The 27,803-nt window shown below is 38.8% G+C and overlaps 2 protein-coding genes across 7 annotated transcripts; one reads left to right on the top strand and one right to left on the bottom strand.

The window, feature by feature from the left end:
• The first annotated feature begins 3,883 nt into the window (after positions 1-3,883).
• On the top strand, positions 3,884-11,608 carry msh6 (mutS homolog 6 (E. coli)). Of its 3 annotated transcripts, none has more exons than XM_067523915.1 (10): positions 3,884-4,293; positions 5,041-5,243; positions 5,317-5,489; positions 5,657-8,228; positions 8,762-9,039; positions 9,631-9,748; positions 9,835-9,924; positions 10,054-10,208; positions 10,794-10,993; positions 11,076-11,608. In XM_067523915.1, exons 1-10 carry the CDS (start codon positions 4,034-4,036, stop codon positions 11,155-11,157), a joined length of 4,131 nt encoding a protein of 1,376 aa, XP_067380016.1. In that variant the 5' UTR covers positions 3,884-4,033; the 3' UTR covers positions 11,158-11,608. The 3 variants fall into 3 exon arrangements, with proteins under 3 accessions (XP_067380016.1, XP_067380004.1, XP_067380025.1); XM_067523903.1 differs by having other exon boundaries at positions 5,038-5,243; XM_067523924.1 differs by lacking the exons at positions 5,317-5,489; positions 5,657-8,228 and having other exon boundaries at positions 3,887-4,293; positions 5,038-5,243.
• A 135-nt stretch (positions 11,609-11,743) lies between these two features.
• fbxo11a (F-box protein 11a) lies at positions 11,744-25,804 on the bottom strand. 4 transcript variants are annotated; one of them, XM_067523938.1, is made up of 22 exons: positions 25,487-25,804; positions 23,497-23,621; positions 23,304-23,385; positions 22,325-22,469; positions 21,962-22,091; positions 19,303-19,386; positions 19,080-19,212; positions 18,890-18,996; positions 17,386-17,497; positions 17,172-17,278; positions 16,747-16,884; positions 16,269-16,486; positions 15,979-16,159; positions 15,772-15,894; positions 15,400-15,485; positions 15,160-15,236; positions 14,922-15,065; positions 14,610-14,720; positions 14,330-14,437; positions 14,114-14,222; positions 13,922-14,020; positions 11,744-12,936 (listed from the first exon to the last, which is right to left on the bottom strand). In XM_067523938.1, the coding sequence occupies exons 1-22, from the start codon at positions 25,578-25,580 to the stop codon at positions 12,807-12,809; spliced, it is 2,643 nt and encodes an 880-aa protein (XP_067380039.1). In that variant the 5' UTR covers positions 25,581-25,804; the 3' UTR covers positions 11,744-12,806. The 4 variants fall into 4 exon arrangements, with proteins under 4 accessions (XP_067380039.1, XP_067380050.1, XP_067380060.1 ...); XM_067523949.1 differs by having other exon boundaries at positions 22,325-22,466; XM_067523959.1 differs by lacking the exon at positions 25,487-25,804 and adding an exon at positions 24,147-24,213.
• Between the last annotated feature and the right edge of the window lie 1,999 nt (positions 25,805-27,803).

Raw genomic sequence — 27,803 nt, 5'->3', positions numbered from 1 at the left:
TGCTACGAGGTCTGTTAAAGCTTGACCATTCAGAGCTTTGTATGTAAGGAGGAGGGTTTTGAAATCTATTCTAGATTTTACGGGAACCCAATAGAGAGAAGCTAATGAAGGAGAAATATGATCTCTTTTGCTAATTCAAGCCAGCACTCTTGCTGCAGCATTTTAAATGAATTGAAGGCTTTTTTGCGAGTTATAAGGACACCCCAAAAGTAGGGAATTACAGTAATCCTACCTAGAAGTAACAAATGCATGGACTAGTTTTTCAGCATTCACTTTGAGACAGGATGCTCCTAACTTTGCCAATGTTCTGTCGGTGGAAGAATGTTGTTCTACAGATTTGTTTTATTAAAAACAAATCTGAAGTCTAATCTGAAATCTAAAGGACAATCCCTGGTCAAAGATAACTCCAAGGTTCCTCACAGCAGTACTGGAGACCAAAGATAAAGTAAGTATATTGTTAGACAGCATATTTCTCATATTTTTAAACCCAATTTGTTTGTTATTTTACAAGACAGTGTTGCAAAAAAATCTGTCATGCTATAATTATGCACACATAGCTAGTTATCAATCAATATTAGCTGGTAATATGCAGACTGTTACCAAATACTAACTGCTATAGCTAGGCTTATCTGATCCTAAATAAAATCCCAGAATATGTACCTGATTGAAGCTTTGAACTGATAAACACTGTAACTTTATATTTTTTACTCCACTCTGAGATTGTGAGACTTTTTATGGTTCTTCGTGCACCTGTAACAGACAGCCCTTCCGCTCCCTCTCTGATGAATCGTAGTTTGAATCTGTGGTATTGGACATCCATATTGTTATATGTAGTCTACATATAGGTTTGTCCAGTTAAGACAATATATTAATACAAATATTTGGGTCAATATCACTGTAGGATGCCTTTTGGTTTCCTGAACATAAATAACTCATTTGCCATGATAACTTAACATACAAATGACTATGAAAGAGCGCATTGTATTAGGGTACGTTTTTTATTCATAACAGAAGCATTACTTGGCTCTTTAGATACATTTTCAAGATATTTTTTGTTTTGTATAAGAGGATGTGTTATTTTGCTATGTCCCAGGCACTGCTCATTAAATTTGAATGAGAATAAAATAGTCAAATCATTCAAAAAAAAAATCCTATTAATATTTTGTTAAATAAGATATTACTCAAATTGAGTGTATTGATCTTTTTGTAATAAAAACAATATTTTTATTTAATAAAAAAGAAGTGTTTGTCCATGTCCTTTGAATGGTTGTCCACCCTGTCGTATTGTGGAATCTGCCCCTTTAAGAAAAGGCCATCTCCATTAGTGACATCAGGACAACAGATTTTTTTTATCTCTTCAGTGGCGGGAATTTCAACTACTGAGGTGAATAAGCTGCCGACTTTCCAACTGACCAATTTTATTGATATGAGTTTGAGCTTAACATGTCCACCCTGTCGGCATAAAATATACTAGAAGTAAGTAAAATACAATACTTTCAAAATATGTAAGTTTAAATATACCAAATTCTCTTCAACAACCAGACTAACTATTTAGCTAGTCACAGTTTGTTGTCAGCTAAAATGCTAATTGAAGCTCAAAATGTCCACCCTGTCGTTCCAAAATGTCGGCCCCTTAGACTCGATAGGGTGGACATACATATGACAGGGTGGACATGGCATTCATTTGTAGTTAATATTGTAATTTATAGAAACATATTACATTTTATAGACAACATCTGCTGTAGATAATATTTTGTAATTTAAAAAAACATAAAATCATTGCTATTCTCAGGACATGCCTCTGAGTGCGGCAGAAAGTGCACGGCAATACAGAAAACGCCGGGATGCAAACCCTGAACCAAGAGAGGCCTACCTTAAGAAGGAAAGGGAGAGATGGAGGAAAGATAGAGATACAGGGAAGAAGAAAGCTATTAATGACCTCACAGAGGAAGGAAAACGTTCACAAAGGAAAAAATGGAAGGAGGCAAAGAAAGCTGCCAGATCTAAAGCCAGGACAATAGTGGAGTTGCAAACTCCTCCAACTCCTGAACCACTGGAGCCGGACTGTCCACCACAGCCAGGTCCCTCAAGGCAACAACTTCAAGGAGAAAGGATTCGAGAAAGAAGTGAAGAAAATAGCCATGCCCCTGCATTTGATGGTACAACTGAAACCAGATGGCGTCCACAATTCATTGAGGCGAAACACATAGGAGAATGGTGTGTGGTGAATTATGACGACGAAGCCTTTCCTGGCATTATCATTAAAGTGGAGGAGCACAACATTATGGTTAAGTGCATGCACCGGAATGGGATAAATAAATTCTTCTGGCCTAGTCCCAGAGAAGACATTACCTGGTATGCAGACCAACAGATTGTCTGTCTGATTACAGAGCCACAAGCTGTCAATAAACGCTCTGTCCAGATAGACAAGGCCTCATGGAGGTATATCGAAGAGCAGTTTAGATGAAGAGGAATTTGTTCTTTAAAATGGCTTATTGCTCTTGTTATCGTTTGTGAATGTATATCCAGATTTCTTTTCAGAAGTGTTTTTCTCTTTTATGGGATGTTTACATTAGGTTTTTAGTTCATGTAAAACCCTATAGAACCACACTGGAATACATTCAGTCAAGGGCCAACTGAAAGATTGAATTGTGTTCTGAAAACAAATGTATTTTTTTCCTCTAAGTTTAGGGCAAGTTGTTACATGTGTTGGGAATGTTACAAATTGACAGAATTTATTTAGTACAATATTTCTTGGCCACAAATAAAAACAAATTGTTATATTTAATGTACTTGCTTTTTCATGTTTTGTTTTATATTATAATTTTGTTTATGTTCAGATTTTGCGGAAAAGACGGGCAGGTTTTTTAACTCCCTGCCTGTTTCATGTCAACCAGAGGCTGTTCTAAATGTTTGGTTATATCAATGTGATTGATAATTTAATTTTTGTATTTATTTTTTTAAGTTGAATAAATGTTTCATTGCCATATTTTGTCATGCTTTTTGTGTTCTGCTTTATGTATCCACCATGTCGTGTGCTTGTCCACCCCGTTGTGTGCTCATCCAACCTGTCATCATGGTATTTTAAAATAATATTTAAAATAATAATTCAGTCATACCTATATAATCCAGTGTGTTCAATAGCTAGGTGTGGGGGCAATAACATGCAAACAAAAAACTGCGTCCAAATATAATTTTTTTCTCCAAATAAGAAAAAAATACATTTGCAAATTATGAGTTTCTTTAAAAACACCTGTTTTACATAAAGTCTTTTATTCTTTCTTCTTTTTATTTAACAGTAATAATAATTATCTCAAAAAATGTGTGGGAGCTCAGATAATATATTTCTTATATACTTGAGTGTCGACTATTTATGACATGACATAAAGTAAATGGTAAATTAAAATCAAAATATGTGAGTATTGTGAGGGTTGAAAGGCACTCTCTGGTGATATTGAATCATTTATCTTCTATCTTCATTTCTGTATGCATGTGTATTTACCGTATTCCCTTCTCTGTAGAAATTATATGTGCGACGTCTGCCGCGAACCGGAAGTTACAATAACCTAGTTTCAAGTGGCTTATGCTTCCATAGTTTAGCCGACTGTGGCGTTTCTTTCAAAGCTACCTCGCCTTTAGTTTTTCTTATATTCGTTTATTATTGTTTTTAATTTAATTTTATTATTATACATTTTATATATACAATTATATGTATTTATTTTCCTTAAATACGTTTTACTTTTAATCATGACTGAAACTCGTGGGGAAAAAAAAACAAACACAATTTCTCTTAGCGCCAAAGACGGTCACGTAGAAACCAGGTGACTTTGTTACGTTCACATATAATTCGCTTGTCATTGGATGAACTCTGTTGTCACGCCCATGACGACCAGCGTGCCTCTTTCCCGCGAACGGTTAGCGCTCGCGCTGTGTTGTTCTCTAGCTGCGTGCTAGGCGATGCAGGGAGGCTTATGATACTGTCGCTAGGATTATCTCCAAAAATACGCTGAAAACAGCATTTACACTCGCACACATGGCGAAGCAAAGCTCAATCTTTAATTTCTTCACCAAGTCTCCGCCACCGGTCTCCAAGCCGAAGCCGAGTCCCTCTCCCACCGAGGCAGACCTGCCCTGTTCGGTGGAGAAGTCCAACTCCTCTCCGAAAGAACAAGCTAAACAGACACAACCGCAACACAGCAAGGATAACAAAGTTAAGTCGAAGAGCAACTTGGTGTCAGCGAAAGGTGGACTCAAGAAACTTTTTGGCAATAAGGCCCCAGCAACCACAGAGAGGTGAGTTAGCCGTGGGAGTGGTTTAATTGTTGGAGCTACAGTTTGCACTTTTCTTTTTTCGGCGGAAGACCGAGGCCCCATGAACACTTTCTCCACTTGCAAACGTTGTCATTTCAGAGCAATCAAATTCTCGTTATGATGGATTAGTTGACCTTGGAAACTAATTTTTTGCTGTAAATTATGTTCTTGTTCAATTTAAACGTAAACATTCCCTTATGTTTATAGTCTGACTTAAGCATTTTCTAACAATGGCAGGTGACTTGACGACAACAGTGCGTGGTTTTCTCTTGCTTAAATAGAATTCATGGCAGATCCAGTTTAAATGGCAAATATACAATTGAGTGTCACATGTCCTAGTTTGTGCTTGGTGGTCCCATTTTGACCACGTTTAGCTGCAATGTGCTTGCAATGTCAAGGCAAACGTATCATCAATTCCCAAGAGTTTCAACCTAGATCTATAAGAAACATGTGCAAGATCTGAATATTTGATGTGTTTTGTTTAAATTTTGTTCTGACAAAACTCAATACTATGGTAATATGACAGTACAGTTCAATCCGTTACCAGAGCTTGAGTTTGGACTGTTGGTCAGACTTGTCAGATAAACTAAATGCATCATTTTGGAATTTAGGAAATTAATTTACAGAGAGTTATAGCTGCTCTCTGCGTAGTTGGTTAAGTAAAAGAGGCCTGTATGGAACTGAGTGAGAACGTCATATCAATATATTTACTTTTCCTTCCTTTAGCAGCTCCACATGCTCATTCGGTGCTGGTGCTCTTGTGTGGGCAAAGCTAGAGGGACACCCCTGGTGGCCATGTATGGTGGTACCTCAACCTTTGACCGGACAGCTGATGAGAGGCCGCGGTCGAGACCAGCGCATACATGTCCATTTCTTTGATGAACCTCCAACTAGAGGATGGGTCAGCACCAAATATATTCGAGAGTACCAAGGTTTGTATGAATTATCCTAACGATAGTAATATAGAAATAGTAATAATGATTCTAAACTTTAATATTATTGCAGGCTCTGACAACAGTGATGCTAAAACTGGAGGGGTGTTCTTCAGTGGAAAACCTGTAATACGTCGAGCTATGGAGCTTGCTGATAAAGTAATGTTTGACAGCCCTGAAAAAAGATTAAAGATGCGTGTCTGCACAGATCCATCTGATGAGGAAGAAGACGATGAAGAAATGCAGGTGACACTATGCATATGTACCTTGAAAAGCCTACATTTAGCCACAAATTATCTTAATAAAATACACATTGTACTACTCAGTATATGATTGTTTGAGTTTGATTGTTATATCTAACCAGGTCAGTGATACAAGTTACATATTGTCATTACATACTTGTGTTTCTTCAGCTTGACAAGTCAACATTAACTGATGAAGAGATCAGTGATGAAAATGAAAAACCAAATGAAGACATGAAGCCATCCAAAGTCCAAAGACATTCATCTCGTATTTCAACAGAAAAGGGAAACAAAGCCAAGCGACGTCGCATAATTGTTGCCTCAGATAGTGATGACTCCGATGAGGAATTCAAACCAGAGCATGCTCCATCCAGCAGTGAAGATGAGGAGGAGGGGGAGACTGTGAGCAGTGAAGAGGAGCAAGGTGAGAGCACACACGAGTCAGAAGCGGAAAGTCCTGTCAAGCCTGCAAAGCGCAAACGTCCTACAGAAAAGTTGGCTAATAAGAATGCCAAGATATCTACAACCCAGTCTACTGCGCTTAAACGAGTGCCAGCAGTTATCACAGCTGATGCAAAGTCCCGTTTGTCAGCCTTCTCTGCTCCTGACAACTTTGAGAGTCAGGCAAATGGTTCAGGCAGTAGTGGAGGTGCAACAGTGTGGGACCATGAGAAACTGGAGTGGCTGCAGGACGGCAAGAGGAAAGACGGCCGGAGACGACGACAGTCAGAGGATGACTATGATCACACCACACTCTATGTGCCTGAAGACTTTCTCAACAGAAACACTCCTGGTATGCGTAAGTGGTGGCAGCTCAAGTCTGATATGTTTGATACTGTGATTTTTTATAAGGTAGGCAAGTTTTATGAGCTCTACCACATGGATGCTGTGATTGGAGTCAATGAGCTGGGACTCACCTTCATGAAGGGGACCTGGGCTCATTCAGGCTTTCCAGAAATTGGCTTTGCCCGTTTCTCAGATGTACTGGTCCAGAAAGGCTACAAGGTGGCTCGTGTAGAACAGACAGAGACCCCTGAGATGATGGAAACGCGCTGTAAAACCATGGCTAAACCCACAAAATTTGACCGTGTGGTGAAGAGAGAAGTGTGCAGGATTATCACACGTGGTACCCAAACCTACAGTGTGTTGGATGGTGCTCCTTCAGAGTGTCAAAGCAAGTTCCTGCTGAGTTTTAAAGAGAAGGCTGAAGAGGAGAGCTCTGGACACTGCCGCATCTATGGAGTCTGTTTTGTAGATACTTCAGTGGGTTATTTCCATGTAGGTCAGTTTCCAGATGACCGTCACTGCTCACGTCTGCGCACCCTGATAGCACACTTTTCCCCTGCCGAGGTGCTATTTGAAAAGGGAAATCCATCTCTTGAAACACGCAAAATACTGAAGTCTCTGTCCTCTGCTCTGCAGGAAGGACTAAATGCAGGAACACAGTTCTGGGACGCTCAAAAGACGCTCAAAACCCTCTCAGAACAAGATTACTTTAAAGAGACTGCTGGCAAAGACCAAGGGACTGGGGACACTTTTCTTCCTGCTCTTCTTAAAAAAATGACCTCTGAAAGTGATTCACTGTGCCTTACTCCTAAGGAGGGCTACGAGTTGGCATTGTCAGCACTGGGTGGATGCATTTTCTACCTGAAAAAATGTCTGGTTGACCAAGAACTACTCTCCATGGCCAACTTTGATGAATATGTTCCTGTGGATGTTGAGATGGAGAAAGCTGCTGGACCAGCCAGTTTCTTTGCTCAGACTCGACAACGTATGGTCCTTGATGGAGTGACTCTTGCAAACCTGGAAATCTTTCAAAATGGGTCAGGAGGAACAGAAGGGACTTTACTGGAACGTTTGGACACCTGCTCAACTCCATTTGGCAAGAGGCTGCTGAAGCAGTGGCTCTGTGCTCCTCTGTGTAACCCCTCATCCATTAGGGACAGACAGGATGCAATAGAGGACCTAATGGGAGCCCAGGCCCAGGCTACTGAGGTTTCGGACCTGCTGAAGAAACTTCCAGACCTGGAGCGTCTCCTGAGTAAAATCCACAGCATCGGCACTCCTCTGAAGGGCCAGGACCACCCTGACGGAAGAGCAGTACTCTATGAGGAGGTCACCTATAGCAAGCGAAAGATAGCAGACTTCCTCTCAGCACTGGAAGGTTTCAAAACTATGCAAGAGATCATTTCTGTCCTCACTTCAGTTGCAGGCAAGTTTCAGTCCGCATTGCTCTGTCAAGTTGTTAGTCTGAAAGGTGAAAAGGACGGCCTCTTCCCTGACCTCTCTGCTGAACTGAAGCGTTGGGAGACAGCGTTTGACCACCAGAAAGCCCGCACTACTGGTGTCATAAACCCTAAAGCTGGCTTTGACCCAGAGTATGACCAGGCCCTGTCAGGAATCAAGAACTGTGAACGAGAGCTTCAGGATTACCTGGACAGACAGAAGAAGAGACTAGGCTGTAAAAGCATGGCCTACTGGGGAACAGGGCGGAACCGCTACCAGATGGAGGTCCCTGACAGCATCTCAGAGAGGAATATTCCTGAGGAGTATGAGGTGAAGTCTACAAAGAAAGGCTGGAAGCGTTACGTGACAAAGGAGACTGAACGACTGTTCTCAGAGCTGCAGGGATTTGAAGAGAAAAGAGATGCTGCACTGAAAGACTGCATGAGGAGGCTCTTCTACAACTTTGACAAGAACTACAGAGACTGGAAGACTGGTGTGGAGTGCATGGCAGTGCTTGGTAATTCTCAACCAACTTTAAATCTTATTGCTTAAAAATTATTGATTTTGCCAAATCAAAATTTTTAAGTATTACATTAAACACCATGGTTCTTGAACAGTGGGGGTTGTTTCCTTAACTAAGGAAACATTTGGTTTGTAAAAAACACATCGCAGGTAGCTGCACTGAATACATTTCCTGCAGCTGTCACTAATAAGCAAACAAAATGAACATCACAGCTGTCTGAGTGACATCTTCTGGTACTGAACAATCATGGCTTGGTTGAACCTAGTTTGTTCTTCATTTCTTATGGGAATTGGACTGCCCTAGGGTTTGCTACGGATAATTGTTTTTGTATTACTGGTCTCTGGTGCTGTAATATGATGTGTCATTATATGTAATATTGTTATTTATTTTTTTATCACTGGCATAAAAAGCAAAGACATTTGTTAGCAAGTTTTTTTATTTTTTTTTATTTTAAGGTTTCAAAGGATAGGACTGCTACATTGTTTCAATCCCTTCTACATATATCATGAAGTTATTATTATTTTCAGATGTGCTGCTGGCTTTATCACGCTACAGTCAGGGGGGAGATGGCCCAATGGCCAGGCCACAGGTGGTGCTCCCTGAAGATGACCAGATACCGCCCTTTATTGAGCTCACTGGATCTCGACACCCTTGTGTTACCAAGACATTTTTTGGTGATGACTTCATTCCTAATGACATCTATATCAGCTGTTCTGGTAGCAGTGAAAATGATGACAACGGTCAGGCCTCTTGTGTCCTCGTCACAGGGCCAAACATGGGTGGAAAGTCTACTCTCATGAGACAGGTTTGTCATTTATGGGTATAGAGTTGGGTGCAAAAAAATTGCAATCCTTTTAAAATAAAAGAAAAAATTGTAAACAGTTTATTTTACATATTTATACACCATCAGCTGGAGCAAATGTTTCTTAATCAGAAAGTAAAGTTAATTTTACTTTGTTAAGGGAAATGCAAAGATTTGCACTCATGCAAAAAATAAAAACATTTCTCCCTCTCCATACACTCCTTGGCCACTGATAACGAAAAAACGTTTGAACTGGCTAAATGTGTTTGCTTATCTTCGGTTTAGAGTTAAGTATGTATCTGCTTCAGACATGTAACAGTACATGTCTGAGGGGCTTTAGTAATACACATTCAGCCAGAATGAGATTTCCGGAATCATCAGAAGTAAAAATCATGGTCAAGGAGGGGATAAAAGTTATGATAATGAAAATAATTAAAGATTATATTGGTGTAAAAGTTTGTATGCATAAATATTTTAAAATGTTTAAACTTTAATTTTTCCCTCTGTATGATTGAGTTCATACATTTGCATTGTGCTGGTCTACTTGAAGTGTCTGTTGGCTAATACTGAGACACTGCTGTTCTCTTTGTACAGTGTGGACTTCTCATCATCTTAGCTCAGCTGGGTTGTTATGTTCCTGCTGAGAGCCTGCGCTTCACACCAGCTGACAGGGTCTTTACTCGGCTGGGAGCTTCAGATCGTATTATGGCTGGTAACATCAGGAGCTCCTGTAAAGTAAAAGAAACTATGTTTTACACTTCCACCTCATGAGCTAAACTTGTATTATGTTTTGTGTAGGAGAGAGTACCTTCTTTGTGGAACTCAGTGAGACTGCCAGCATCCTGCACCATGCCACCAAACACTCACTTGTGCTCCTGGATGAATTAGGTATGAATAGTTTGGTTATGTAAAAATTAACAGTGAAGACATGGTTCGTTTTTTTTTTTTTTTTTTTTTTGTGTGTCTTGTGGTGGTGGTCTTTTGAGGTGTAACTGTTCAGCTGTGAATTGTTTGCAGGAAGGGGCACAGCTACATATGACGGCACAGCGATTGCCTGTGCTGTTGTGAAGGAGCTCGCTGAGAAGATCTGTTGTCGCTCCCTGTTCTCCACACATTACCACTCCCTGGTGGAGGACTATGCTAACAACCCTGCTGTGCGATTGGGCCATATGGTAAATACAGCAATGCAAAACAGTCTATTTACTGCACTGGAAAAAGGCTAAATGTATATAAGAAATGTTTAAAAGATGCAACTAAAATTATGTAAGAAAATATGTTTTGTACTGTAACTGTGATTGCATTGTTTTATCGTCAAAGTCAGTCAAATTAACTTTTAAGCACATAAGAAAACACAAGTTTACAAAGGACCTTTAGAAATATTACATTGAATGATTAAAAAAACAGTACCATAAAACCCTGAAATCAATCCTGTGATTGAGCCAGAGATGGATTTCTGTGTTGACCACTTTTTTTCTTATCCGTTTATCCTGCATTGCTAGTTGGACCCAAACTATCTTTTTGTTTAGTTATTTTAATGTTAAAACCTTTGTTACATGACATTAACTTTTGTATTCACATTTCCTTCATACAGTCGCTTGGTATTACTGGATATTTTTCTGCACTAGTTGGTTATTTCTTCTATAGTTTGTCCTTAGTGCTTGTATGCATCCTGTGGTACTGCAAATTACTTTTGTGTGGGATTCTGGACAGACGGGACCCTCCATAAAGTTTAATGCCACCATTTAATCCCTGTTCAGGCATGCATGGTGGAGAATGAATGTGAGGATCCAAGTCAAGAGACAATTACATTCCTCTACAAGTTCATCACTGGTGCTTGTCCAAAGAGTTATGGCTTCAACGCAGCCCGACTCGCCAGCCTGCCTGAGGAGGTCATCCAGTCGGGACACAAAAAGGCCAGAGAGTTTGAGAAGAGCACCATTAGCCTCAGACTCTTTAAGTATGTATTTATATTGCAGTTAGTGTATTCAGTCATGACCTGGTGTCTGTAACTACCACCAAACTTTTGTTCTGTCTTGCAGGAAGCTGTGCCAGTTTGCTGAAGATGCCACACTGGACAACACACATTTCGCATCACTTGTTCATATGCTCAACACCCTGTAGTTTGTAAACAATGAGTTGTTTTTGCTGACTTTTTGTTTTCTCGGCAGACAAAAAAAACAAAACACTACTGTAGTGATCTAATAAAGTTTATTTTTAAAAAATGACAATGTTTCATCTAAGAAATTAAACCCTTTTAATTCACGCTAGCGCCTACATAACGGTTATTGAATACTTCACAATATATTAAGTCTAGATGTTATGATACATGCATACATTTCAGTCTGTATAAGAACCCACAATCACCAGTACACATGAATGGGAGGGGGAGCAATTAAACCATATAGTGCTGTATATAGATACTTGTCTCAGCTTCAGTAGAGTAAAAGCCTAAATTCTCCAGCAACAGTGGCAAAAGCGGGGAAAAAACACATGAACAGATGAACTGTGCTTTCACAAGTCCTGCTTTTTTGTCCATTACCAAAGTACAAGAAAATTAAAGTCATTGGGAAAAGCCACATGTATACCTCATTTATTTACAGGGTCAATTATGCATCTACTCAACTGATAAGTCAGTGAAACTTCAGTTGAACCCTGTATGGTACAATCAACATGTCTTTATATTTTGTAGCATACAGAATAACTTCAATAAAACCATATGTTTGTTTTTATTTGGTAAATGAGCAAAGATAATAGAAAATAACATGTTACAGAACTGTAGCCATCAGTAACAATGCTTCATTTTGTTCGATATCTTTCTCATTAGACCTTTATGTTGAGCCTTGCATGAAAAAACAAAATATGCATAGATATGTATGTAATACAGCATCTGTTCAGCTCCTCTACAAAGACAAACATGCTATTACAAATTGAAAAAGCTATAGTCTTGTGAAAGCACATTTCAGCATCAATTTTTCTGTACAATTGTAGAGTCAATGTTGCTGGAGAAAAATGTTTAGTGTTTTCCTCTCTTCTCTGATCTCTTTCATAGAAAGAAGTTAGATACTGCGACATGAGTATAATTACAGCAATTCTAGGGTATAATAACCAAATTAACACAATAAAATAAAGACATTCAAGTACAGTAAGATTTTGCATGAAAATACAAAACTACACAAAAAGCATTAAAATCAAATCTCAACAGTTGTCTTGAGAGGGAAAAAAAAAAAAAAAGCTGAAGTGCTAGGTAATTTTTCCCGTACAATATCATACGAGCATGTTGGTTGCCCAGTGATGGAAGCATTGTTGTATTTGGGGCTTTTGCCTCCACATAAAAGTTGTGCCTCTCTTCTGACTGAGCTTATGTCCGCAATGTGGCTGTACATGACTGCAGTATCTGGTTCCTCCTCTTCATAAAAGCAGATGAGCCTCGGTGGCTTTTGTCCCGTCTCTCTAACGGTATCACTTGACCAAACTAACACACCCGCAAACCCTGAGTCAGCTGCTCTTCTGCTCTGTCCCACTGAGGTCAATTTTTTTTGTCAAAAAGCTGAAGAAAAAGAAAAAGCGAGGCATCCATAATGAAGACATTTTTTTCCCACAAAATGTCTCCTTTTAGCATATTCATGTCCAAGTCATTTTTTTCTTTTAAGTCTATATGCTCTGCCAAAGTGAACATGTGTTTTAGTTTGGATTTTTTTCCTCCACAGCACAACTTAAAGTGTCTAATGTCCATAACTGTTGACACACTAAAAGGACCTTATGTCTTGAGCTCAGTTGTGCTGCAGTGTATTGGATTCTATAGGAGGCGCCGAGTCATACAGCGTGTCTGTGTCGTGAGTCGGCTCTCCAGCTAACGTGCAAGGATTTGACAGAGTCCCTGCACCACAGTCACAGAAGAATCTGCAGGTGGAGATGTAAAAAGTGAAATGAGTACAAAGAAGCACATGCGGTTGGCAGAATACAATTCATACACGATTAGAAGCCAGCAAAAACTAAATTCCATGTTTGGTGTTGCATTTGACCATCTTTGATTTAGGTGCCTTTTAAATTTTTCAAAATTGATTTACTTAGTAGAATAATAAATACATTTCTGCGCTGGTAAAGAACATAGTAATGTAAGAATTCAGTCATACATTAGTACTATGTATGAATTAATAAATCATATTATTAATACTTAGCAATGTTCAAGGAGATTGACAACATTGCGATGCATTTTATATTGAACATTAAGTTTTTGCCACCCGGAACTCAACTATGTTCCCATCGGTTAGAGATCAGATTGTCATCACACAGCTGCTATTCACAAAATTCATGTTTTGATGACGCATGTTTTGCTCCAATTCATTTGCATTTGCAACAATTTCTAACAATGCCCACTGATATAATTTTGCTTGAGCACTTCCTTTGAAACCCAGAACAATGCCCTAACATTCCCTTCTTAGATCACACTCATCTATCAACAAGCTAAATCAGTATGGAAACAGCAACGTTAAGGGAAATGACAAGGACTAATTTTGATCACTCAGTGGTGACAACTTGCTGGTAAAGTGTTTTCCTACTTCTTTCAGATGCTCCTGACATTATCTACACTTTATCATTTGAATCCCCTATTATGTGCTTGAGCTTGAGTGTGTAGCAGCTACTCTCTTCTGAATTGTTGGGAGGATTTAAAGCGAATGAATGGGCATGTTGATGAGGTTTCTATCAATGTACTGCCAGTGTAGTAGAGTGATAGAATCTTTTAGATGGTGCTGTTAACAATCTATCAAGTTTCTCCCTTGATGACTCTACTCACTTGGACTATCGCCCGCTGTGTGAAACGTAACTTCGGACAACATCTGAGCCTGATTTCTGAGTTCATATATGAAACAGGCTTAAGACTGACCTGTCATGTCTGATGAACTCCACATCATGTCCTTGGTGACATTTCTTGATGCAGTTCACACAGATGGCATTGCGGTCTGTTGTGTTACAGGTGTGACACCTGTGAGAACCCAAATGGTGGTCATTAACAATCACATAACCGACGGACCGTTAAGGATATTCTTTGCACTTTCTGAGTGTGAACATAAATTACCTGTAAAAATCGTGCATTGGGTAGCTGGTGTAACTTGAAATCTTGTACAGGCACTGACCTCTGCTCACAGCCTTTTCAATGGCATCTTGATTGTTCAATATTTTATTATCTGGAGGAAAGATGAAAGAAAATGGTCAAGTTAAACTTTGGTATCATCTGGTAAATCAGTGTGCATCCAGAAAACTTGTAAAAAAGGTTCATGAGCAAAATCTTTACCTTTCATCGTAACGTTGACGCCAGATGCAAGGAACAATCCCCCAAAGCGATTGTTGAAGATCCGATTGCCTTCAAGTGTTGCTGTGGCATGATTGGTAATCTCAATACCTACAGATGCAAACAAAAACAGTTCAAATTAGGGAACTCCAAGTTCCCACTAGTGAACATACTGCATCTCATTTAGAACTATTTGTTTACTGAGGAAGACTATAATTACATAAACACCTCATCACCATTTCAAACAATGACAGATTACAGCCTGTGCACAGATGTTACCCACCTGCAGCGAAGCCGTCAAATATACGGTTTTTCCGCAATACAGGGTGGCTGTTGGTGCTAATGAGGACTCCCGCTTGAGCGTTTCGGAAGATGTCATTTTCCTCTAACAAACCTAAATTAAGTAACAACACCATTCATTACATTACCACTGACAAAATTTGACTTCATAAATATGCTTAGAAATACAAAGTGCTTAAATTAAATTAACTGTGAATTGTAGGCTGCATTTTTGTAAAATATACATAAAAAAACAATTAATATCCAACTGTACTCCAGAAAGCTCCTGTGGCTTAATAGTTGTCGTCACAATTACCTCTTCCTCCATTGAATATACAGATCCCACCGTCTCTCCCGTCATGGATCTTATTCCTTCGCAGAGTGGGGTTGCTGTCCGTCTTGATCCACACTCCTGCCATGGCATTGTCAAAGATCTCATTGTCCTCGATAAAGCCTAAGCCTGAAAAACACATATCCACGTTTCATTATTGGAGTAATGGGTCAACAACTGTTGTCAATCTCACATGAACAGAAAAAGTGTCTCTGCTTCTCACCAGAGTTGTAAACTAAAATCCCCCCATTTTGGCCTCCCCAGATTTTGTTTCGCCTGATCTTGGGATTGCTGCCAGTCCTGCCACAAAATGAAACAAGGGATAGTTGACCTACAGCATCATTAATGCTTAACACATATCTTTATCATTTATTTGTAGTTATTTATTTAAGCTTTCTCAACACTTGGACGTTGTTTCATTAAGAATTTGTGGTGAATATATATTTTGTGACTTTTCACAAACCTAATTTGAACTCCAGAGTACATGTGATTGTAGATGTCATTGTCTTCCAGCACACCATGGCCATTGTCATAGAAGTAGACACCAACCTGTTTAAATAACAGTGACTATACATTAGTTCTCCTTATTCAATAAATTTAAATGCACCGCATAACATTTTTTCCATAACAGAGCTACTAAAATTAGAATACAACAGATTTTTGTTTTATACACTGAACAATATGCTAGTCTGACACTGATCAATTTCTGATCACATACATAACGTCAGACTTGTTACAATGATGGCAGTGTAGCTCACAGTAATACATCGTATCAAAGCTGTGTAAGGAACTATTGAGTCCATCACTAAACTTGTAACTAGGCTCACAAACTCACCTGCTTCCCGCTGTGTATCCTGTTCCTCCTTAGTACTGGCGTACTGCCTGTCGTTACCCACACTCCTGCCAGTGTGTTGCTGTACACCTCATTCTCCTCTATAACGCCTTGTCCTTTTTCATGCTGCGTGATATAAAAACCACTGTACATAACTGCTACGCTTCCAAGGGATAGCGTAATGGCTGTGTATGTTGTGAAAATATTTACCACATAAATGCCGCCATGCTGCCCATCGTGGATCTTGTTGTGTCTGACAATAGGGCAGCTGTTCGTCCTGATCTGGATTCCAGCCAAGGCATTACCATAGATGTCATTTCCTTCAATGAGGCCTCGGCCATCACCAAAAATATAAACACCACCTTGGTTGCCATTAAAAATGGCATTGCCTCTGTATTTGGACAAGAGAATGTTTTCAGGAGACTCCCAATTGAACTTCCCAATACCACCTTTGGAATATTTTCAAATTAATTGAACAGTGACAGCCAAAACACACTGACCTTATTGTGGGGTCACTATTGGATGTGATCCACACACCAGCAAAGTTATTTGCATAGATCTTGTTTTCAATGAACTGACCGCGGCCCTTTTCATGCACGTAGATGCCCCCCGTCTGACCATGATGGATCTCACAATGAACTACTGTTGGATTGGCATATGCCTTCACCTCAAAGCCGGCTATACGGTTCCTGTGGATATTACAGCTTTCAAAGTAACCCTGCAAATGAACAAAGAAATAAAATTACTGTCTGTCCTTCTACAGCAACAAACAGAAGGAATATTAACATTGTGTAATAATAACCTTGTTAAACCCATTCGCACTTCCACAATAACTGCACCGCTGATAATACATTGTGTAAATATAGTTAAACTCACCTTCCTATACTCATATCATACAACTGTGGCATTGAAGTGACACCACCTCACTCTAAATAAGGAAAAAAATTCTCACCCAAACACCAGTAAGTCTTATCTTACCATGCCATGGTCAAATGTAAAGACTCCCACATCTCTGCCGTGGTGGATGTGATTCCGTCTAATAATTGGGTTTCCATGGTTTTTCACCCAGATTCCAGCCAGAGCATTATTTGAGATCTCATTGTCTTCATATATTCCCTGAACATTGAACAATAACTTCAGTACTGTAAGGTACAGTTTTTCACTTTTACTTGTTTTATTTTTCCATTCTGTTGGTTTAGTCACACATGTAAAGGCAAGTTTCTACAGTTTGAAACTAGACTTCCATGTTCATAAAATCAGCCAGGAACATATATCAATGACAAAAAAAAATGGACTTTGATTTAGCTTCCCTAAGGCTAAGAGATCTACAGTTCACCAATACAGACTCTGACAGCTGCCCGTAATTGTTAATAACTGCACAACATGTTATAGAAGTGCATTACCTGTGCGTGATCAGTGATGTAAAGACCAACATTTTCACAGTCACTGATATTGCAGTGCTTGATGGTGGGACAAGCCCCCTGGCCACTGACGCAGACAGCTGACCCAACTGGAAGAAGCCAGATAGAGATCTATTAGTGCGTTAATCTGCATATAATACAATTCAGCACAAACACTTCCAGTGGTCAGATCTTGCATTGTAGCTGCACTAAGTACCTGTGCATGTGCTGCGTATGATGCAGTGATCGATAATGGGGCTGCAGTTGACTGTAATCTCTAAGCAGTGGTGTGCATTGTGGTGCTGGGCGGATTTATCATCAGGATTAAACTGCAGTGGACACAAAAGATTGCTTTCAACAACTGTAATATAATTGGTGAGTGTGCACATAAACGTAGCCTATATACACACACCAAAAAAATTACAAACAAATTAATATTAAGCATTTTTGAGCAAAAAATAGTCAAATTAAATTAGCATGTTAACTTTAACCAATAACTGCCTGATAAATCAATGGCATTCTACTGATCAGATTTTCCAGAAATTCGAGTGCAGATACTCATCATATATCATATATGTTCCTTCCAGGTGATAAAACATCTTAAAATAGGCTTATGACTAGTAAATCAATAATGAGTTTATGTTTGGCACTTTATCCATAATTAAGAGTGATCTGTAAATTAGAACTCTAAATTGCCAAACAAAAACAGCTTTCCTTAGAAAATTGTCAGTCCAAATTTGTCTCCAGAAAGGAAGGTTATACTCTACGAGAAATAGCCAAGACATAACTGATTTCCTTCAAAGGCGTAAACTATAGTCTATTTAGACATGCTGCAACTGGATCCAATCAGGACAGAAGACGCAGTGAAAGGCCCAAGGCCACATCAGCCCACAAAGACAAATACTTAGAATCCTCTTTGAAAAACAGATGCTTTAGTGCTTCTGAATTGGCTGCATCACTGAATAAAGCAAAGGGAAAACCCATGTACACAGAAACTCACAGCCACAAAGTCTTGTAGACTGTCGTGTCAAAGTTTGGCACGCAAAAAACATGTCAGACACAGACCTAAAGAAAAGATGCTAGATGTCTGCCTACCACAATCAATGAAGCCCAGAGGTTGAAACGTGATGACCTGGGGATGCTTCGGCAATGAAAGTGTGGGCAATCTGCATTGTGTGCAAGTCATCCTAAATCAGCATGGATACCATTCGATACTGAAGAGGCTGACTGGGGATAACTTCAGTTTTTAATAAGACAATGATGCCAAGCATTCTTGCCTGTTCGGAAGAATTACCTAAAAAAGAAAATAACTGCTGGAATACTCTCAGTGAGGGCTTGGGCAGCACAATCACCAGATCTGAACCTCATTGAGCTTGTGTGGGAGAAGCTAGCGGTAGAGTTCGGAAAAAATGGAACTGGCCAACCACCACCGTAGACCTTTGGGAAGTTCGTGGAACAAATCACACCTGAATATCTGCAAAAATTGATTAGTAAAATGCCATAAATTTGCCAGGCACTTACTGCTGCAAAGGGCAGTTTTTTGATGAAAGTTAATTTTAACATGCACATTTAAAATTGACCATTATGCTTAAAAAAAAACCTGTTGTTTTCTGTGTTTTGTGATCGATTTACAATATGATTAAACAAAAAATAAACAAAAGACAACAGAAATACAAAAGTTTGTAGGTGTTTTCATTAAGATATTAAAAGTGTCCTCTCACCCTTATTGTCATGTAGCCAACATAGGCATCTTCTGAGCCTTCCATAAATACAAATGTAGAGTCTCTGGTATTTTCGATAATGACTTTCTCTGCCACTTTCCCAGGAGCTACAGTAAATGATCAGAAAGCTTAAATTTGAGACAAGATGAAACAAAAGCATCATGAAACAGTAACCTTTAGATACACATACCAGCTCCAATCATTGTAATCGGTGACTCTATGTAGATCCATTCATCTGTATAAATACCAGAGTGGACAAATATCAGGCCATCAAAGTGAGGCTCCTGACCCCCTCCAAGAGCATCCTCAATGGTGTCATAGTACTAGAAAAAGAAAAAAAAAAACACATCGGGTGAATGACTGGAGCAAGTGGATAAAAACTAGAAGAAAATGTTGAAAGGCAGATTACTTACAAACATGTTATCTCTCCCTTTGTATCTGGCAGGGTTACTGTAGAAGTGTTCTGCAAAGCCTGGTTTAACATGGGCTCCTTTATACTGTAAGACATATTGAAATGAATATTCACACACTAAAGAAAATAATTTATTCCACACTACAAAACCACTGTACTAACACTGCATTTTGACCAAGATGGGGATGAAATGTCTTCAAAAGAAAAATGTGAGACATTTTTGTCCAGCAAAAACAATCTTAAAGGTCAATATATCAGCACAGAACTTAAACACATAGTTCTCTTCTACGCACTGTATACTAAATGCCACCATTATGGCCTGTGGTGCTGCCCTTTCACATGACATTAGCTTTCTGCACACCACAGGATCTAAGTCATTCAGAGGCAACATTTGGAAACACAGATATTGATTTAAAGATTAAAAGAAAGCAAAAAGAGGGTCTAATGTTTGTCTCCAGATCATTTAAATTGTCTAAATACTAGATCATAGTTTGCTGAATTGGAAGCAATTTAAACTTCCTTGCAAAAATCGGTGGCAATCAAAGCACTTACCAAAAAAAATAATAATGAAAATCTCAATTAGAGAGCCCACTGGTAGCTAAATAGTTAATGCACATGCCACACAATATTAGCATCTCATGTTTTAGTCTAACTGACCTTTGCTGCTTGCCATAATCCATCTCTCCCTTCAGGTGCCGTCTTTAGTTCATTCTTTATAATATGCTCTTCAAATTTTGCCATGTTTTCATGGCCTCCTCAATTTGGGCAACTATAATTTAAATGTAAGGGGATGAATATTCTAAACTTTTAACCTAAACCTAACATAATAACAATTCTCCAGCTAGTAGAAATTTTCCTTCATTATTAATGGTTAAAAAAAAAACAAATTCAATAAAATAAAAAGTTATAGTAAAATATTAAAAGTTACAAAAGTGCAAAAGTTTGCGTCCTCCATGATAAATTAAAAATGAACTTTAAATTCTGATAAAACACCATTTGTACTAACTTTGGGTAAATTAAATATTGTGTTGAGGGAAATAAATTATTTGACTCTTTTTGCAATTTCAAAATATGGAGATGCAAACGTTTGCACCAACTGTATGTATATAAGAGACCACTGCAATTTATCTTTAAAATACCATCTATATGAGAATGACATCCATTTCATGCCAGTGTCTGGTAAATTCCCACACAGACACATATAATCTTGCTTTATGAAGTACTGATTAGGTAATCACGTAAATACAATCTTATTTTATCAGAAAAAGTATTTGAAAATAAGTTAATAAATACAAAAACACTGCTGCAATCCACACTCTTCTCATGCAAAGTGACCCACTGGATGGCAAAAACAGTGCTAGAAGTACTTCAAAGGGTATTGGAAATTGAGATAAAATGAAAGTTTTTGAGTAAGTAAAAGAAAGGCTCAATCCTGGCTTTACTGGCACAAGGATACAGTGAGAGTTAGGTAACTTCTATCCTTAAAATTTCGAAAAAAGCAGTACATAACATCGAGGTCAAACAACAGACATTGGGGACAACAAAACTACAGCCTGGCAGAAGATGAAAATGATAAGAAGGATGACTGCAAACTCATTCGAATGTCACTTAAGAACCGAAGGCCGACATCAAGTAAACCTTCAAACTCAGTGGCAAACTGAGACTGGGGTGAAGTGCACAGCACTCCTACAGGCAGGGCTGAAGTCATACAGAGCCAGAAAAAAAAACCTTCATCAGTGAGAAACACAGAGGAGCCAGGCTGAAGTTTGCAAAAGACCACAGGAATTGGACTGTAGAGGACTGGAGTGAGTCCAATTGTCAGCTTTGCCCAACACCTGGTTGTCTTATGGTTAGAAAGAGACCTGGAGAGGCCTACAACCCACAGTTTCTCGCACCAACTGTAAAATATGGAGGAGGGTCAGTGATGACCTGGGAGTGCTCCAGCAAGGCTGGAATTAGGCGGATTTGTCTTAGTGAAGGATGTATGAATCAAGCCACATACAAGGTTATCCTACAAAAACATTTGCTTCCTTCTGCTAAGACCATGTTCCCCAACTTAGAGAATTGTTTTTTTCAGCAGGACAAAGCTCAGTGCCACACAGCCAGGGCAATAAAAGCCTGATTGGAGGATCACCAGATCAAGACCCTGTCATGGACAGCCCAATCTCCAGATTTGAACCCTAATGAAGACCTCTGGAATGTCATCAAGAGGAAAATGGACAGTCACAAACCATCAACCAAAGCTGAGCTGTTTAAGTTGATGCAGAAAAAGTGGTATAAAGTTACCCAGCAGCAATGTGAAAGACTGGTGGTGAGCATGCAAAACTACAGGAAAGCAGTGATTGCAAATCGGGGTAATTCCATCAAATACGTTCACCTATAAAGGATTAAACCAGAGGAACTGATCATTTTGTAGTCGTCTCTTATAAATTTTTCTAGAGCTGTATTATTGGAATAAAGCCCATAAGGACCATAAAGGAGTCTAACAGCTACATGTTAGCATCTTAATGGCTTCACCTTAAAATACAAAATCAGATGACGCTTTCACAATACTAAAATAGTAGATTTACTAGAATTGTAAATTAACAAAACAAAAATACAGAAAGTAAGACTTGTACGACATCAGCAGTAAATCATTAAGCCCACAGAAGGTCTCTTACCAGCTGCTGAAAACTTTCCTTCCATGGATTGGGCTGTTCATATTCTTCTGGGTTTATCTGGTAGAACTTCCCTGCCTCGGGGTGCATCATTGGTCGCGTGTATTCAAAAACTTCCATGTACAGCCTCTTCCTGAAATAGGCACAACAAAGATTTAGCCATCCTCTGGTAACATCTGTTAAGCTACAATAGAGACACTGTTGTATACACAGACTCATGATTAGTACAAACATCTTTCAGTCGTTTGACTTTGTGTCAGGACTTCGCAGACACATAAAGCTTACAGCTACTATTTGTTGAATCAGTGTAAAAACAATAACAGAAATTTCACCCCATCACCAACAGTCTATTCCAAAAACTCTTACCAGAGGATGGGGTCATTGGCCAGCTCACTAAAGCGCTTGCACACACATGCTGCACGGCACAAGTCTTGCTCCAATAGGTAAGAGAAGATCTTTAGGACCACCTCGTCTGGTAGCTTTTCCTGCAAATACTGCTCTGCAGGAGCTGCTGGGAGGATCGTAAATGTGGAATTAAATATTTTGAAAGGACGGTAAAACTAGACAAGAGCCATCATACGAGCATAATTACAGCAAGATCTTTTAATGAACTAAAACTAATAAATTCACAATAGCAATAAATGTATGCAACTCACAAACTCATAGTGGAGTTGCATAGTTGCATTCTGTTTTTAATTATGTTTTACAAATCATCCCAACTTTTTTTGAATTGGGGTTGTAGTCTGTTACCACAGTAACAGATTGAATTGGAGTATGTAAACGCTGAATGATATGTAGCTTGGCTGCAGTCTTGTACACATTTACACATCAAAGTATGGACTATAATTAGGCTGACCACAAAAAAATACATTTTGCATTTTACTACACTTTTACTTTAAAAAAATATAGTTCTTCTAATAGACAATTTATGTTTATCTGATCCAATACCGTCCTGGTCAGTGCTTTTCCACGTAATTAACAATCAAAATCATTAAGGAAGACGACTGATTGTTTGCAAACTAACAAAAAGAGTTGTGGTTTGTGTAGAATTTTGCATTCAATAAAAAATAAAAAAGTAATGTGTTGTATATGGAAGTAATTTTGTTTTTAAAACAGAACCAAATACCATCCAGTGGGGCAAGGATCTACTTCTGATAATTTGGCTAGTGGTAAACAGTACGAAATAAATTCCTACAAATAACAGACTGGTGCGGCTGAACTTAACTCTTAAAAAGAGGTTTAGATTATTATACAAATTATCATGAAAATTACCACTCACAGCATGTAAGAAAAACACTGAGGAGCACACCTTTGTGAAAATCTTAAATAATAAATTCCTAATTACCTGGTAATTCTTGACACTTTCCTGAAACTCTGGGGCGCTTAGGTCGGTGTCCAAAGTTTTCTGTGGTTGAAGTGGAAGCACCCTAAAAAAGGAACATTGAAATATTTAAACATTAATTATACTGTCGCATTAATCTAATGTCTGAATTCTTTAGGCATTAACAGTATGTTTTAAGGATTTCTGGTATCTTCACCTCCATGTTTGTCTTTGTCGGACACACTGTTCTCTTGGGTAGAGACTTTCTTCTAAGTTGGTAGGGACTATTCTGAGCACCTGGACCGGATTCTTCTGCGACCATATCTGCATGAACGTCCTCATCTGCAAATAAAAGGGGAAAAAAAGAAAGAAAAGAGAATTTTTTTTTCGTGTGTTGCCAACCACATATTTATAGTTCTTAAGAAACACGGTTCGATAGTTATTATTCAATATTAATCACTACAACTGCTGTGAGGTAGATTTTTCTGTGAACCCATGAAACATCCATAGATTCAGCATAACTTTGTGTGTTTCAGATCTTTGGTAGAATACCATAAATTTAAAACGTCCACTAATTGATTACAATAAATAATGTAATGTAAGCCTTTTTAAACATAAATTTGTCAGCAATCAATACAACATAACAACATATTACCACAAGCAATTGCCAAAACAGTATTTATCACACAGGTCACTAGAAGAAATTCAGATAAATCAAAAATGTGTTCTGTTCATTACCTGCTGTTACAGATCCTATCAAAAGGCGATTAAATAAACAGAAGAAAAAAAACACACGCAGCCTTAATCCTGGGCTAAAACTGTCACCTATTTATATAGCTATTCACCATGGCATGAGTTGATAGCTACCTCAGATGGGAGATGCAAACTGCCTGCTTGTTGTTCTGGTTGCAAGGATGACTCTCCCTGGCTACTAGGTCAGTAACCACTACAAACACCATCTGTGTAACAAACTGGGGCAGTTAAAGAAAATTCTCTGTAGCTTTAAACTAAAATAATGTACATGTTCCTCTGCTTCGTTTGACTGAAACATACGTTTTTAAGGCAAGCAGTGCACATTAGTTTCTCAGCATAAATACACAGTGTGATGGGAAATGGGCAAGGATCCTGGAGTCGATCCCTTACCAACCCCACTATTATTTATTCATTAGCTGTCACCTTAAAATGACAACAGACGTGGTGGGGAACACATAGAATGGTAGGTCATGGCTGAACAAAACGATAAATGTGAATATGATAGGTCAGTATTTTCCATTAAACTGTTTTGTCACTGCTATCGAGTGATCTACGTTTTCTGTGGTAATTAAATTGTTATTTGACGAGAAACAACAAGTAAGAGCAATCCTTTCAATTGGTGCTGTGAGATCTAACATCCCAATATGTCACCAGTCCAGCTATTAACAATAAATCGTATCCAATAACCATTCATTAGTGTTACTGATCAGTGTCATTCAAATTGACTTGGCTTACATCTATGGTAACTATGATTAAAGAGCTTCCCCTGCTAATGTTTACTTTGAAACACTGTAGCCAATATTCGCCTAACGCTGCTTGTTGTCACACAGAGTTACTGCAGCGAAGTCCCTCAAAATAGATGGTCTAGATCATGACAGCGAGGTTATTGCATATAATGCAAACAAGTAATGTGCCATTTTTAGGCTGCAAAAAACACATTTTAAAAAAATACCTGGAAGCACACGGCTAGCTAAAAATGCTAATAATAACAGCAAGCATAGGCTAGGTTCAGTTAGCATGCTACGAAGACGGGCAAAACCACTTTGTGTGTGTCGTTCCCTACGCTTGTCACCCACGAATTAAGCAAATCATTGTCTACTGCCTGTCATTTTCCCCACTAACGTAACACAGCGTAACAAAAAACAGATATTAGCAGCAATGTGACGTCAGAAAAGCAAAAGAAAGGCCGACACGGGGTAAAAAAATCAAGCAAAACAAAGCGCGGCCTTAATGCTACGTCCAAACACAAAAGCCTCGGTGTTTCCTGACTGCACAGCGACCCTTACACACTGCTGTTAGTTTCCCGCGGTTTCAACAAAACGACCAACGCTGTACTAACGTGTGCAGGACATTTGCACACAAACAACATAGACATCAGTTCACACACGCATCGTTGAGTTCGACCCTGAAGTCAGCGGTCTGTCAAACCGCTCCGTAATGCTACCTAACGTTACCTCTTTCCTGGTGGTTCCTCTCCGGCTGCACCGGGCGCGGCCTCGACACTCGCCTAGGTCTTCTGCTAACGTTGCTTGCTCTGACGGAGTTCATTTGGGGTGTTGTTAATGTTGGGGGGAAAAAAACGTCGAAGCCTTCACACCAGCAGAGGCGACGCCGGGCACATCATCTATGTGATTTTCTTTAGCATTGAACGACGGGCCATCTTCATCCGTGGCTCCCGAAAAAACCGTATATCGCTGTGTTATTCCTGTTCGCTTGCACTGGTGAGACGTCTAGCCCCGTTCGCCTGTAGCAGGAGGAGCCATAGCAGACAGGCACAGTCCGTCAGGCAGTCACATTACAAGGGAGGACCTCTCCGTCCACGGCGGGTTATTCAACGACAGTTTTACTTTTACAGCTTAAATATTCAACATGCCAACACGAACAGCAGTAAGTAAGTTAGTAACTAAGTAGGCTGCATTTATTAAAGTGCTATACTTCAGTACAAATTTGAGGTACTTTACTTGAGTATTTACGTTTTCTGTCACTTTTACATTTAGGTTGCTCCACTACAGTTTTACTCCGCTACATTTGCTTAGGCTACTAGTTACTTTGCATATGTTTATATGAATAAAAAAATAATCAAAATGAATATTGCTGTCATGTTGTATTACTGCCAATATAAATTGGTTACAATCAGTTTCACCTTTGCTATCTGTCAGTTCTAATAGACATCATGGTCCATTATTTTATTTTGTTGTTTTTTTTTAATACATTTGCCTACTAGAACCTACTAGGATCTTATTTACGACTTTTTCCTTTGGCTTAAGTTAAGGCAAACGTCAAATGAGTGTGAAATACATATTTTCTACTTTTACTCTTTGCTTTTGTATTCGGACTAATGTCAAGCACATTTGTACGGGACTTGTACAGTGTGGTGCAAACGTGGCATCCCTAGATTTTGTTATAGCAACACGAGTAAAACAAAGAATGTTTTTCATCAACATAATATTTAATGCACATTGAGCGAAATGTTTAGGTTCTTTTTTTAATTTTATTTCATCAAGGAGGTGCAAAGTTTGCACCAATGCGCATTGCTATATAAGCGGGTGCAAACCTGATTGATGCCCAGACAATGCATTTCCTTAGTGAAGGGATATTGTAATTAGAGTAAGTTTTAGATCATGTACTTTAATTTGATTAAAAAATGTTACGTATTTGCATTTCTACTTCTAGTGAAGTAGTTTTTAGGCAAGTAGACTACTCTCCTGTTTATTTGAATATTAAATTTGTATACGTCTGCTATGTCTGTCTACTTACCATTTACATATTACATAGAGGTGGAAAACGCTTCAAGTTGGAGGTTGAGAATTCTGAAGTCCAGATCTTCAATAACTTACCTTTTAATAATTTCTAAATAAAAAGTGATTACGGATTGGCGGGTGATGAAAGCCTGGTCACATGGTCAGAAGAGCCATTATAAGCTGCTAAACCCTAGGCTGCTAAAAATACTTTCAACTCTGTGAATAGACAAATAAAAAGATCATTTATACACGTGATTTAATAAACTTAATCGTCATTATTACTTTGTAGACATAGATGAGATTCCTTAGCAGGGAGGTAGTCTGTCTTTTGAACTCAGTGCTTTGAGGACACTTAAGTAGTAAATCACTGATGTACCAGTCAGGCCTAAGTTGTCGCCAAGGAGACCCCCAGGATGACCAGTCTAAACAGCTTTGTAACAACTGGCCCCCTCAATCATTTTAAATAGGTTAGCTAAAACATTATGACCACGTCTTATTACAATGCCCCCCCCCATGATCTCACTAATAGACACATAGAAGAATTATCACCTTTTTCACAGTTTTAAAATAAAATATAAAATATATATGAAATCAAATATAGTACGTAAAAGGAATTAATGGCAGAACAGTTGTATTGGATTGCATTAGACTGCACTGATGTATAATGTTGTGGCTGATCGGTATATGTAATCTGGCTTCAAGGTATGGAGGTTTTCCATAACATTTCAAAAATTTTACTGACATTGCAATTGTAAAATCTTGTATCATACAGCATGTCTACATATAATATGCATTATACAAGATTTCTATTATACTCCATCCATTTTCCATTTACTATTTACACCTGTGCTTTTTCTACTGTTACATGCTAAAAGGCATTCCTTGTTTTGGGTTGACAAATGAGTTAGTTTCCTTTCAGACAAAAAGGTCATCGGCTTGTCCCTTCAGTGGTCGACACAGTGAAATGTGTTCAGCACGTGTTTTTACACCGGATGCCCTTCCTGCCACATCCCTCACTGCCGCAACCTTC

This window comes from Channa argus, chromosome 1, assembly GCF_033026475.1.
Source record: "Channa argus isolate prfri chromosome 1, Channa argus male v1.0, whole genome shotgun sequence".
Classification (NCBI taxonomy): Eukaryota; Metazoa; Chordata; class Actinopteri; order Anabantiformes; family Channidae; genus Channa; species Channa argus.
This window is presented reverse-complemented; position numbering and strand designations above follow the sequence as displayed.